The sequence below is a fragment of the Lemur catta genome, chromosome 7 (assembly GCF_020740605.2).
Source record: "Lemur catta isolate mLemCat1 chromosome 7, mLemCat1.pri, whole genome shotgun sequence".
In the NCBI taxonomy this organism is placed as follows: domain Eukaryota; kingdom Metazoa; phylum Chordata; class Mammalia; order Primates; family Lemuridae; genus Lemur; species Lemur catta.
The window spans coordinates 82,169,489-82,185,067 of NC_059134.1; the positions used below are offsets into that span (position 1 = coordinate 82,169,489).

The 15,579-nt window shown below is 31.2% G+C and overlaps 1 protein-coding gene across 2 annotated transcripts in view; it reads left to right on the top strand.

Moving 5' to 3' along the window:
• Positions 1-15,579, top strand: part of ELP4 (elongator acetyltransferase complex subunit 4) — a 209,775-nt gene that overhangs the window by 79,816 nt on the left and 114,380 nt on the right. For both annotated transcript variants that reach the window (XM_045557731.1, XM_045557732.1), the window contains exons 8-9: positions 12,068-12,176; positions 14,850-14,956. In XM_045557731.1, the coding sequence (XP_045413687.1) occupies positions 12,068-12,176; positions 14,850-14,956 (216 nt within the window). The remainder of the gene's footprint in view (positions 1-12,067; positions 12,177-14,849; positions 14,957-15,579) is intronic.

The window sequence follows — 15,579 nt, forward strand, 5'->3', positions numbered from 1 at the left end:
CTGTGTTCTTAATCAAGTCCTAAATTTCTCAACCTCAGCTTCATCTGTAAAAATGGAGCAAAAAATACTGATGTCAGAGGATTAGCAATAACATCTGCTGACACAGTGCTGGCACATAGTAGGCATTCAATATATGTTAGCAATTGTCATCTTCAGACAATTATAATTTAAACAGACCTCCAAAATTGAAAAATTGAACAGAGATCAGGCTACAAAAAATAAGGTGTACAAGTCTATCAAAGCAATAGATATCTTTAGCTTTCTGCCTCTTTTTATAAAAGACAACTACAGAATTTTCTCATAGGTTAGGCCTGAGACAGACCAGCAGGTATAGACAAAGCTAGATGGCCATCCAAATCTTAGTTGCATCATCATGTTGTAACAGGACTCTTAACATCGTATATCAACTTCTTTCCACTATGACCAGTGCCATATCTGGAGACTGTGTGACAGGGTTTAAATGATGATTGAATGACTAAGGGTAATTTAGCTTATTCACTCATTCAACAAATAATGCAGGCACTGTTCTAGGCAACAGTGAGGTTACAGTCGTGAACAAGACAAATAAATTTCCTATTCTCAGGGACATTTTTCAGCAATGCAAAAGATAACAGAACAGAAAAGTATAATAGTATATGTGGGTATGTGGATACTTGAGCTTGGGAGTTGATAGTGACGTGGTTTCTGGTAGGAAATAGAAATGTATTTGATATCCTTGAAATTTTGTCATATAATTAAACATCTATAGACTATAAAATTATGATACTTTTATTTGAATGCATTATATAAAGTAACACTAGATTAAAAGCACTGTATATAAAATATCTTTATCTCTTAAATTAGTAAACCAGCCAATCGGTGTTCTTACTTTAGTTATTAGCATTCTGTCAGACTTGTACAGTAATGATTAGTTACCCTTTATTGTACTTTTGGCATGCTTCCCATGTTTAATTTTATTGTAGGAAAGGAACACATAGTTAAGGAAATTACAAAGAGGGGGAGAAGTTAAAACAGGGAAAATAATGACATATATTCAAAACTGATTCTAACTTATTGTTATAATAAGACTTTAGCAAGTAGAATGAATAAGAATTATTCTTTAATTTGCGCTTGAAATATTTTATGTTCAGGCTCATAACTTTGAACTTGAAATCTTTTATTTCCTTTAAGTTATTAAAGCTTATTTCCATAACCACAGGAAAAAAATGACAAGCATAATTTGAAACAAATATATAAAACTAAATTCTAAATATCTGTTTAAAAAATACTAAAATTGTTCAGCAAATGAGTGTCTTAAAATATGTATATATAGTCTTAAACAATTTTCCCTGTGAAGTAGTATTATTACTCATATTGTCTCTTGCTAGGATATAGTTTTATTATCTGCCCAAAGACACTGTACTAAAAATGTATGTGAAAATGGCTAAGTTAAATACAGACTTTGTTACATGCTGAACTGTGGAGTAAAGTGTCATTAGAAGGAGCAGAACTACGGACGGCTCCCCTATATTCCAGCATTACTCAGTTCCCAGATCCCTGCTGTGTAGTTGTTCCACTCGCCAAGAAGCCTGTTAAAGAGCCCCCAAGAGCATGTGTACAGCCCTCCATGTTAATAGTTAATTGGTGAGGATGGCAAGATGAGAGGACAGCCGAACATGTGGTCTCTCAGACTCAAGCAGTAGACAGACCTTTAGTTATAATAACAGCAGCTGCTCACATTCTCACAACTCAACTGTTCAAAACTCTGTTGTCGAGTAAAGGTTGTGAATTGAAAAAAAGTAAAGGTTACATCTAAGAAAAATAACTAAAGCTCTATCTTTAAACTTTTCCTACATATTACTTTAATTATAAAAATATTATTTCAACTTTTAAAAACTTAAGTATAATTTTCAGTATTAAAAGTGGTTATATTTCAGCTATACTGAGCATTCTTGCTCCTTTTTCTCCATTTACTGTTAGAAATGTTTTTGTGCTCTTCAAAACTTTTTAATGAGTTTTTTTTTTTTTTTTTTTTGCAAAATGGTAACTTTAAAGCACTTAATAGAATACTGTTTGATTTCTATACCTGGTAAGATATGAAACTGTAATTTTTTCTTCTGTCTATTAATGGGAATTGGCTTACTACTAGCAAAATTTTTTATCCACCTCCAAATTATGATAATATTTTGTGCCTTTTAAATTAATTTTATTTTCAATTCCCAGTGACAGTTTTATGCTTGAGAAAAATGGTGACCAATAATGTTTGTTCTTTTTAGAAATAGAAACTTAGTTTTGTGTCTTATTGTGATTTTATTAGCAAGGGAAAATAAATTTCCCCTAGCTTATACATTTTTGTGACAGGTTGTTCTTGATTGGTATTTTTTAATGATTAAAAGCCCTTTCACCTAAAACTGTCAGGAAATAAATATTGAAACACTTAGAATTGTAATTAAAATAGGGAAGGTTATTTTTCTATATTTCTCACAGCTTTCCTTTAAACGGAAAATTTACTTTTTATTATTGCTAATTTTTCTTCATGCTGTCATAATCTACACTTTTAAGGAATTTTTAAATATAACCAACAACCTAATGAATCTCTCCTTAACTCTCATAATACAGGAATGAAAACTCCTTTGACATTATTGATGATAAGATATGAAATAATACTTTTTCATTCTAGAATAATTATAAGTATTTCCAGCATTTAATATATTTGCCTAAAGAATATTAGTTAGTAAATTATTTAAACTTTCTTTTATTCAGAACAGATTTCAGTTTTGAAACTAGCCTATAGCATCTTTTAATTTGTCATCATTGGTACTTGGTCAGTTAATAGCCTTATTCAGTTTTTATCATATAACCACTCTTTTATAATAATTTGATATGAAGATTTTTTTCCCCATCTATCTCATTGAAGAAAAATATTACCAGCATTAGTTAACTTATACCAAGGAAAATTCATTTTCTGATAAAAAGCATGAAAAAAGGACCTTGTTATAATACGTCTCCTGAAAATTGAATGAGGTTTTATTTAGTGTTTTAATTGATATATTTTCATTGAGCTGATGCAATATTAATGTATTAGAGCTCTGAACCCACTGAAATGAGTGATACAGTATGTTTCTATGTAGAGAAATTCAGAACAGACCTTTTCACATCCATAAACTTTTTTGTTCATGCTGAGTACTTTAGTAGCTAAACTCTAAATCAACCAATGGACCGCTTTAGAACTAACCAGTAATATGGGATTATGAAATGTGGACTCCAATGGCCTTGTGAATTTCTCTCAGTGTGAAATCTTTTATTCTTAAAACAAGAACTAAAAATAATTTCATGGTGAAGAAAAGACACTTTTTGAGTTTACAAATGTGAAATTTTGGAACTTATTTTTTATGTAACTGTTGATATGAGTATCATAGGAAAACATAACACTACCTTCAGTCATATAACTTAATCTATATTAAGTAGTCTTTTTAAATGTACTTCAATAAGAAGCATATTTAAGGATGAAAATTATAGATTTAATCTCTTGATCATAGGTATCAATTACTAAAGAATAAAGCCATATATTCTGGGTGTCATGTTTTTCATGAATTCTTTCCTTAATCAGAATATTCTCAGCTGAGAATCTGCCTTTAATTTTTCCAGATCTTCTTAACTACACTGGAATTTATTTTTAAAATTGACATATTTAAAAGTTTAAAAATAAGCAATTTTTTATTATATTTGTCAAATTCCAGTAATTTCATATATGTCTAGTTGAGTTGTAAACAGAATGTTTTTCTTTAAAATAATAGATAGTAGAACTATATTCTTATCCTTCTACTATAGGCTTAGGATTTATTAGTTCTTATTGCTCCAGATTCTTTTCTTCTGTTTCAGATTGAACATACTGGTATGTTCAATTTTTAAATCAAATCATAGCTTATGTGCATTATACATATATATTTAATTTCCTTTCTTGGTCAAGGATGATTGAAACTTTTCACACAAACTTCAAATTATCTCTAAGTTTCTGTCTATGTAGAGCATTTAGTAGCAGTATATGTATCATTTTGTCTTAGTGTTAATATGCATCGTAAATAAAAACAGGATATATTTTAAATTGTCATTAAGAAGCATGTTCATCTTTAAGAGAAAAAAGTACCGTTTAGAAATCTTTTATTATACTTAACCTAACCAAAGCATATTCTGTAAGCAGTAAAAAGAATAATAATTTTGGTTTTAAAATTTTTTTGTCTTTCTCTAAAATAACTTTGTGATGTTACAGTTCAAATTGTTATTCATTCTATAGTTCCTGTAGTGGTAATGATTATTAGCTACAGGGCTATTTAGAGCCAAACTTTTCAAATGTATCAATGATATAAATAGTGAAGTGTCTCATCACGGTATGGAGATTGAGTCATCTGTTTGGGCATATGGAATCTTTGGCTGCTGGACTACATGGTCTTTATAATGCCCAGTGTCCAAGCATGGACACAACTGTTCTGGGAGCAGAAGGGGGGTGGGATCTGTGTGTTCAGTCTACTTGAACATAGTAGGAGAAAAGTGGAGAAATGACCTTTTACATTATTTTCATTGTAGACAATCTTCTACATCACTCTTTGTGCACAGAAAAGAAGTACAACTTTATTTAATTTCTCATTTATTTTGCAAATAAAATGACTAAGCTTTTTATCTTTGGTGTTACAAGCTATCTGAAAAATACCTGTGAAGAAGTGTGAGTTTTAAATTATTTCTATTTATATATGTGGATGCGTACCTTTCCTTAAAGAAAGATTACTGTCTTCAACAAAGAATGATACTTATTTCTTAATATTAAGACCAAATGTGCTTGTAACTGATTATAATTTAAAACTGTTTAAGTACCAGGTCAGATATTATGTCCTAATGTTATGTTTTAGCCCTTTGCTATTAATTACATTATTATTGCTATATAAAGAGTTCTTGCGTCTTTAATGTTTTTGCACCCTATGTAGTTAATCTTTAATGTTGGGAAGGACAAGAGAGAGATTAAATTATCCTTGTAACCTCTTTCTCTTCCAGGCTGATGATGGAAAATAAAAGCTCTTAGCCACAAAATGTAACACTTAGAATTAATATTTAATTAGACTAGCAAATTGTACACTGTGGCTGAAAGCTTCCAAAGAGTTGTTAGTGCCACAATTGACCTACAGGTTTAATAATAACTCACTTCTAGAAGCAAGTGCCAGTTCAGCATAGTAGAGCCACTGTAAGAAAGTCCTGAGAGATTAAAATCAGCAAACCAAATGGCAGGCAAGGATTCCTGGGATGGAGCCTTCTGGAAAGCTGGGAGCTGGAATAGCTTTTAAGCCAGGATTCAGATGAGAACAGTGGGTGAAAAAGCTGATCCCTCCTGTTCTGGGAGCTTCTGGTTGTAGGCCAAAATCTTAGAACAGATTTTTACTAAATGTTTTTGCTGCAGCTATTAACTTACATTGCAAATCAAATATTGAATAATTTTTCTATAAAATTTAGCAAATTTTTTGTGTAAACATTAGTTCTTAATTCCTTACATATTACTACATAATATCTGTAAACTCAGATCATTAGATTATCAGATAGGTTTGGCGCTGTACATCTATGCTGTTTTGCTGTGACATGCTGTTTCCTTGTTCCCTGTATAGTTGATTTATATGGTTCATTTCTATATTATTTCATTACGGGGCATTATGCAGAGCCTGAGAAAGAGATTGTGAAGTCTCTAGCCCAAGAATTCTTTTTCTTCAAAAAACTATATGTATCAGCAAACATAATTCAAAGGCATTTTTAATTTTCAAAGACTTTATGTTATAGAAGCAATGTATTTGCTTATGCTTATGATGTAGTTAAATTAAAAGATAAATACGATTGGACCTCCTGGTGAAACATTGGATCCTTATATCTCTGATAAATTAATCTGGTGAAAATAAGATACCATGGGTTTGAAAATGTGCAACCATAGAACAGCAGACTGAAAAGGGGGCACCTTACATAATTTATTGGTTATATCTTAAATAATTAAAGAAAAGCTAGTCATTTGTTAAAAATTCAAGCAGGTGAGGACCTTGCCAGCAGAGGGAGTAGTCCTGTCTTCCGTCAGGTTCCCATCATTTTCCCACCTGCCTCAGCCTTTTTCCCAGCCAGTCTCCCATCTGGACCTGGCTCTGTCAGCCTGTTCCTGATGACAGGCTATAATTTTATGTTCAATATGGGATTATTCTAAGCTGATTTTAAACTTTAGTATCTTTAACCTGCCACTGCGTCACAAACATCAGCTGGATGCTCTGTTTGATATTTGGATATTAGCAATTGTTTTTCCAGGCAGGGCATGAGCTTTTGGACATCTGTGAATTGCATTTTAAGGGTTTCAAATATAAAGTAGTAAGAAAAAATTTCTGATTTAGGAAGTTACCCATAAAACATTTTAAATCACAAACCACAAATTTCTCTGTGAGTAGTTTCCATAATATGAAACTAGGTGATGTAGAGTTATGAAACATATGCCTAAAATTAATTTTGAATATTATTACCATTATTATTTCTAGCCTTATCATTACAGTATGTTTTTCCATCCCAATTTCTGAGAGTTTTCAGAATGTGTAAGATTTGTTGTTATTGTTGTTTTATAGAATAACCTACTGAAAAAGAGCCGTAGCTGTTATAGATATTCTACAAAGTATGTAGTATTTGAGGCCAGCATAAATTTAAACAATATTTCTGAAAACAAAATCACGTGTTCTAAAAATAAAATAAGTCTTAATTATAAAGAACAAACATTTTCATACAAAAATTTAGAATAACAACTGTTTGATCAGGTAGAAAACACAAAAAGATATGGCTCCATTACGTATTCCTAGTAAAATTTGACATCTTGCTTAGCAATTTCTTTCACGATTGAGGTTAAGTATGTTTGCCATTAGCCCCTTTGTGGATATGTTTTAAGCTTTAGGAAAAAGAAGCAAAATATATTTGCTTTATGATTTCCCTATATGAATATCAGTATAAGATGCTACGAAGAAAGTATGTTATGTATTAACTGTGACTTTGAATAAAGTTAAATCTAGAGAGATTTAATCTAATGCTTTCATTAATTTATTATAAATATGCATTAGTATAATTTTATCTGATAAAATCAGTCTTTCTTAAACTCATAATTATGAACAGGATTATTTCCCCGCTGTCAGATATTTTTTAATGAAATAAAAATCTAATCTACAGAAATAAGAAACAATTCTGGGGAAGGGAAGGCAAGTTTATAGAAAGTTACAAGCTTAATATACATAATTTTGTTATTTCACAGTCTTGGAAGAACTTAACAAGCATGGAAAAACAAATATGTTATTAAATATCCCTAGATTTATCCTTTGATCCAGTTTTTTTTGGATTACATAATAAAGAAATGTTATAAGTATATTCATGCGTCTGTGTATATCATTTTTTAGAAAATGTTATTGTAAATTGAGCTGTTGAACATAACATACTTGCTTTTCTTGTGGAAATACTCCTCCCCACCTACACCCCCAACCGCAACACATGCATACATTATATCATGTACTAAGGTCAAACATAAAGTAACTTAAATATTCTTTTAAGTCTTTAGCATTAACTTAATACTGCTTTCATACTATCATAGTCCCAAATCTGATATTTGTGTCATACTCAAATGAGAGCTCTTCCTTTCATATTGTGTTTGCTATCTTTCTTAAATAGTATAAGTTGAGTAACCCAAGAAATTATTCTTATTTGAATGTATAAATGCATTATGTCAGTTGGTTTATTCCTTTCAAGCTTCTTGATAATTAATTCTTAATCCTCTTGTTAAAATCTTCCCTCTAAATATATTTTGTATTGGTACATATTGCATGTTTTATATTGTTGGGATAATTAAGTCCAAGAAAATAAGGAAATATTCAGGGTTTGAGGCATTCTGATTGTTACTTAGTAACTCTAACTAGGTATCTGAGCTATTTTTATTAGAAAATTGTGGCAGCTTTATAAGGCAGTCAGTTTTTGTCGCTTGACAGAATTCATAGTTTTGGCTTTATGGCTTTATGAGCTTTGAATTAAAAGGTAGCATTAAATTAATCTTCCCTAATTTAAAATCTGTTTAATGGATTTGGGGTATCCTAATAAAAAATGTGTTATCATTCTATAAATGCAAATAGGAAACAGTCTATGAAACCAAACAGGGAACAATCAAAACAAAAACTCAGAAGTTTTTTTTTTTTTAATTAATAATGAAATACAAAGGTAGAAGATTGGACAATCTGATTTGCCTGTTTATTTGCAACAGCATTTGACATATTTTAAATTTAAATGATTAATTAAGAAATTACACTGCAACAGAAAGTTTTAAGAGCCTTTTATGTAACTTAATACAATGCTATTTGAGACTGCCAGCAGACTCTTAAAACTCCTGGACACCAGCTCTCTTCTCTTCTGGCTTCCCTCCTAGTCATGTCTTGGCTACTGTCCAGAGCTGACAACTTTCACCCAGGAACGAAGGGAGATTTGTCTAGTATAAGAAGGATTTTTGAGCCATCCTAGATTTTCCTCTCCAGATGGGCAAGGAGGAGGGGTGGCAATATCATTGTACGTACTTGGGTGATGTCATGATGCCACACATGCACTATGACCATTAATTTATGATACTGGTGAATGCTGAATGTCCTTATTCAAATGTTCCTTATTGGAAACTGTAATGTAACAACTTCAAAATTAACGCAAAAATTATGTTCAGATTTAAGTAACTAATGCACAAATACCTCTACTCCTCCATTTCCAACTGTATGGTGAAGACCAAAGAGGTTTCACATCTTAGCTAATAACATAAAAACACTTAGAATCTGTTAGGATGAGAATGTAGATGTTCCAGTTTCAAAACCTCTTCTCAGATCATTACGCTAAAGCTTTGTGAACACTGCTGGTTATATTATGATAATTTGTTATCCATAGTGTGTTCCTGCTAAAGTGAATTGTGATTATTGTGCTTTTAAGAATTTTTTTAAGCTGTTAATTTTAAATTCTTTTAAGTAAATTCACCTGCCTTTACCTAAAGGACCATTTAGGATTAACATTATGATTTGAGAGACCTTTTTACAAGAATGGTTTTAAGGTAAGATTACACATCAGTAGACCATATTCTTTATGGATCTTGGAGGTGCAGAAGTAATCTGTAACACTTTTTTTAACTTTAAAAAAAAAGTTACATTTATATGCCCAAATACCTTTTATGCTTCTACAAAAACCTAGAAGATTGAATGAGTCTATAATAAAAATTATCTCAGAAACTTAAATGCTATTCTTATATAATCTCCATTGCTTTTTATTCTATAGATGTTTTTCAGATGTCTGCATAACTTTCACCAGTTAATCTAGTTTGCCACATTATATAAACTATTTGCAAAATAGCTGTGCAGAAAGCAAAGGTCACTGTTGTATAAATATTTTATGGTAATAATATGATTAAAAGTTTATTCTTGTTCTAATTTAATACTTCATATGTTTTTAAAATAGAATTTAGTTTGTAGTTAATAATTGTGATATAAACCTATGGTACTTGGAAATATAAAAAATGAAATACATGAATGAGTTTCTGAGAAATTTTGAGCTCCAGGCTGGATATAACTTTTATATTTGGAATTCATTAGGTTTACTCTTCAAAGTGGATAACTGACTTTTTAAATTTCCCACAAATTACCTTAAAAAGATCTGTAAAGTTGATAAACATTACACACTGTAAAATGGTTTATTAGTAAATTTTAAGATTAGATGAAGGAAGGAAACTCTCTTTGAAATAAACAAATATCAGGTTGACCATTTAAATACAGATTACCTTGCTTACTAGAATGGAAATTAATCTCATCTTTAAACCTTACAATTTCTATTATTCATGTAACTGAGAAAGCCCTAGTTGCTATCACTGAAATCTTGAATACTTGAGTTCTAACAAAAAATTGACTTTATCATTTTAGATTCAGATATTTAGATACAAAAGCTTAATCTTTTATTTATAGATAAAAGGAAATCTGACCTTTTTGATTAAGAAATATTATCAGTAGTCTTTATAAGTGCTTGTTCATCTGAGGGTCCATGACAGGAATACTCTTCCCAGTTGAGTTTATCCTAAAAATGAAATGATAAGACCCCGCTGGTTGTTATCCAAGATTCTTCTTAATGGGGAAACCACATGGTTATTCTTCATCTCCCACTTGTTCTCACCCTTTACTACCAACCCAGCCACACCCCACCCCCACCCCAACATTGTTCAGTACTCAGCACAATGAATCATTTTCAAGTTGACTCATTGTGAACTGTATCCCAGCTGTTGGAATGTCTGGCAGACATTTTTGTTTGGGTGAAGAATAACTGGCTGAAACCCAACCTGGATGAGTTTGATATAATGGTCTTTGGCTAAAGAAATATTGAGAGGAACATGTTTATGGCCCTGAAGCCCCTGTTATTCCTGGAGTAGGACCATCCCCTGTGGCACAGAACTGAAAGTAAGGAATCAATCTGGATTATTTTCTCACCATTGAATGAAAAATTGCCTTAGAAAAAAATAGGCATTTCCAAATTATATTTGTTTTTTTATACTGAATGTGCCCATGTGATTGAAAGTATTAAAAGACAATTAAGGATAATTGTTTTTACTGGTTCTTTTTAAGAGCACTGATTTAGAGGCTGAAATATCCTTTATATAACACACATTCCAATTTATGGAGGAGTTTCAAATACTGCCATAGGTGTGAGTTAACTAGTCATTCTGACAGAATGTTTGGTCACAGGCTACTATGTATTTCATACTGAGTCAGGTAACATTGAACAACCCTCTTTTAGTTTTCATTCTTATGTAATCTTTGTAAGGGGATTTAAGAACCAGAGGAATACTAGTAACCTTAGTAGTCAATCATATTTTGAGAAAATGAAAATCTTTGATTATATTTGGCCTCTTCTCTAACAGGGGACTTAGTGTCAGACTGATAAATTTTCTGGACTATTTGATATTTCCCATCTTTTATTCAAAGATTAATTTTAAACTGGTGGGTATTACCAGTATATAAAATAGGAGTTTCAAAATTATAAAATTTTACAAACAATATTTTCAACTTATCTAAATCTTCAGAGCAAAAAATTTTATAAGGTATAATAGCATACAATCATAGTTTTCTAACCTACCACTCTGTCAGGGGCTAAAAGGAATTTCCATTAAATAAAATAATTTTTAAAAACCTACCGGATTAGTTGATTATTATATTTTTATATACATGAAATAAATTCTGAGCATTTTAAAACTTGTACTATTTGATAACTGGGCATACTATATTTGGAAACATATTAATATATTATTTTAATCTAGCCAAATGTGACATTTCTTAAGATGTATTTAGCAATATATTTCTGTTCATCTTGGGTTGTGTTGGGGAAAAAAAGGTAGGCTCCTGGTCTAAGTGTTAGTCATCACCATCTTTTCTTTGCCTTTATTGTTATCCCAGAGCCAAATGGCAGCATCTGGAAGGAGAAAACAGAAGACTCCAGAGCTAGCCATGTTGCAGTCTCTTAGCTGGACCCTTCCATGTTTCTAATATGTCACAGAGGACCTCAGCTGTTATAGGGCTGGGACCTAGTCCCAGCTGACAGACGACAATGAGACCCTTGCCTTAGTTTATACTGTACTATCTACTGTTTCTGAATCCTGCTGTCTGCCAGATTTTCCAATATCCAGTGGGTGAAGTAATTCAAAATAATAATAGTGTATGAGAATAAAGATAGCCTTGCTCCTTAAGATAAGTAAAAAATGATGCATTTATGTTTTCTACCAAAACTAATCAATTAATGTCTTCTACCAATTTATGATTTCCCCTCAGCTCTTCAAATTAAAATAGCATACCTACATGGGTCGGAATTTTCAATTAAGAGCATATTTTCATCCAGTTTTCAGCTGTACTAGCTTTAATTTTTTAGTTATTTCTCTGTGTCGATAGTCTATACTACAGTTTGTCACTGAGGTAGCATAGTGGCATTGTATAGATGTTATATTTTTAAACATAACATTTAACATGACTTTTGTTTTCATGTTTTGCAGAATAAAGCAATTATTGCTCGTGTTACAAACTTGTCAGATACAGTAGTTGGTCTGGAATCATTTATCGGTTCTGAGAAAGAAACCAACCCTTTATATAAAGATTATCATGGTAAGCAGCACCTCTCTAATGAGAAGAGTATATCCTAGCTTCTGGAAGTATCCAGTCCAGTCAAAATATCTACTGTCAATTAGTATGAATTTTATTTTATAATATACCTTTTAAATGTTTTCCATTTCTGGCCAATCTTCCCTGGCAGTTTATCATCAAACTACATTAAGACTACAGACAATGATAACTGTTTGATAGGAGTTAAATCCAAGTACTAAGGCGTGGCTAAGTCAGATGTACATTTTGTTGTCCCAGTGGCTTAAAGTTGCCATGAAATCAGTCATACTTATTAGCTGTGTTTGAAATAAATATCATGTTTTAATTCTAATAACAGCTTTGTATAGCAGTTTATACTTTACAAAGCTGAGCTGTATGATAAGATACATACTGTATTATATTTTAAAATTCCTAGTTCACATGCAGTCACATTTTCAGAAAGTGAACATCTTTGATTACATTTAGACTTTTCTTTGTTTACTCATTTTGTTGTTAGAGTTATGAACAAATTTTAAAATATTGCCACCCTGATATAAACACAGGTAAATTCATCAGACTTTTACTTACTTTTTTTTACTTAGAATAATATTTTAGTTATTTGGTTAATTTGAGGATTTTTAATATAAATGTTCTTACATAGAACCATTTGAATAGTAAAGGTTTAATAGTTAGGTCTTAGTATCTTAGGTCTAAACTAAATATAGAATGTGGTAAATAACAGATTTTTCCCTGTTTACTTATTCTGAACATATATAAATTATTACTGTTATTATTGTGGAACTATTGTACTTCCATGGAAACCTCTAAAGACTGATGAGCTTATTTGAACCCTGCTACAAAATTGTGTAAGACTGTGATTGTCTGAGACTGTGGCAGGTTTTTTGTTGGTTTACATATTAAAGTCTACAAAAAAAAGTATTAAAGATTATAAGATATTTTGTATGATATTCAGCCAGTGCTTTGAAGAGTCATTATACAGTCTTTAAAAAAATAATAAAACAATATAAGCTGTGAACAAAAGCTACTGTAAAATAGTTTGTCTCATTGTTATTTACTTGCATAAGTATGCATATGGTATATGCCCACATTAACCCTATATATACCTCATTTAATATATTGTTTTTATTATGATAGAAGATCTATTAAGATTTAAGTTTTTTTAAATTTATTATTTCCATTTACTTTTAGGACAATTCAAGTTAAATCTTACTTTAATAAATTATATATTGAATATCATTTATAAGTATCATAAGCTTGTGAATTTAATAAAATTATATTTCATATTCTAAAAAAAATGTTTTGATTGAAACATTTTAAAGGTTGAAAGGCTATGATTCTTGGTGCTGAAATCTCTGCATTGATAAAGTATTCCCCACAGAGTAGTAAGTGATTGTAATGACTAGTAAACTTTCTTTTAAGAAGAACTTGGTGAAATCATTCATTCATTCTGTAAGACTTCTGATTTAACAGGTAGCTAGACAAGTACTTATAAGGTTAAAATGAGAAAGGTGCAAATAAAAGTACGGTATACCTATTTCTAATAAAATGTATTTTACTAAATAGCTCTGTGTGAGACATTTTTAATTTGTAGCTAAAGCTGTCGTCTTAATAACACCTTTTACATTTTTTAACTTTAAAAAATTGTCAGATATTTTAGTGAATTATTTTTGAAAAGGCTGTTTCTAAAGGGAAGCACCTGGAGTTCTACCTTTTTAAGTTAAAACTAATGCATATATTACTAAACATTCAAACACACACACAAAAACCTTGTAGTAGAGAAGCAGTAAAGAATCTGTAAATAAGATTTATCTATTTTTTCAAATAGGGAACTTTTCTTTTCCCACCATGTTTAGGGATCACTGTCCTTGGGAGGGTGATTTTTAAGTATGAGCTGAGTCAGGCAGAAAGATGCACTGAAGAACCTTCCATGTCTTCATCTGTGGGAAATGACCCCTAGTTTAGTCAGAAACTACATTAGGCTGCACAAAAGCCATCCAGTGCCCTTGTCAGAAAAAATTAACAAGTATTTCTACTGACAAGAGGCCAAAGCTCACGGTTTACCTAGCACTGTTGCAAAGCTTATAACAGCTCCATAAAGATCTAACATACCATAGAAATGAATGTCTTCGGGTGGCATAAGGGTTAATGTTTGGTCCTAGAATGTGCTCTGAAATGTAGTTTTCTTCTGTGGTTTGTTCAAGTCATTAATAAGGTACAAAATGAAATATTTTTCATGAGTGCTTCACTGGTTATCAGTAACCCATAAGCCTTGTTTTGCTGGCTGCTTACTGGTGCATTTAATAAAATAAAGATCACTCAGTGGTGCCGTGGGCAGCATGCAAGGTGATAGCCATATTTGCTTACTGTAAATACAAGAGAAAATCACCCACAAACCGGCTGTAGTTTTGACAAGTATTAAGATCCCTCTTTACATCTGTACTTCTGTACCAAAGTGCAATTAGTTTTCCTCGCACAAGGATTTCTGTTTATCTTATTCTGCTTGATTACTTGAGTATAATCACACCATTTGCTTCATTGCTCCTGGTAGTAAGCTCCAGTTTTAAAAGGGGAGGATGCTTGTGTGTAAATTTACAGGATTCTGCTGTAAGACTCTTTAATTTATGCATCTGATGACAGCGTTTTTAAATTTTTTCCTTTTAATTTCCTTTCCACAAGGTTTGATTCATATACGGCAGATTCCTCGGCTTAATAACTTGATTTGTGATGAATCAGATGTCAAAGACTTAGCTTTTAAATTAAAAAAGAAGCTATTCACCATTGAGGTAAGAGAATTTTTATGTTTTAGTTTACAGTCTTGAGGTAAATAGTATCTCCCTCCCCCTGCCTTTTTTTTACCTTAATGAAATGCTTAGGACATGTTTCATGCTAAATATTTTAAAGTTTTTTTGGTGTAACAGAATAATTTTTTAGACTATCTTTTTCTTATATTTAGTGGTATATTATCAGAGTATAGCAAAAATGATTTTGTTTTAAATGTCTATTAAAAGGTAGCTCTAAACTTACATGATAAATATGACATGCATATTTCCAAGGCTTTCAAAAGCATATTTAATTAAATGTTAATGAGCTATGCTTACTTGTGTGTGGAATGTGAACGCTACCACAATTGTGTATGGCTAAGAGGATTCTTATCTACATTTTAAAAGCATTTTTCTTTACTATTATTGAAATTACCTTTTGCTTTCCATGCAGAATTGAACAGAGCATAATTTACACTGGTGTCTTTAAGTAAATTTCCTACAACACTTAAACTTTTTTTGTAATCTTTATGCAAGCAGTGCTGACAGAAAGTAGTAGTACAAAAGATTTATTTCAACTTAATCTTGCTAAAGAGCAAATGAACAGAGAACTATTAAGCAATTAGAATTGATGTATTTATTAACGA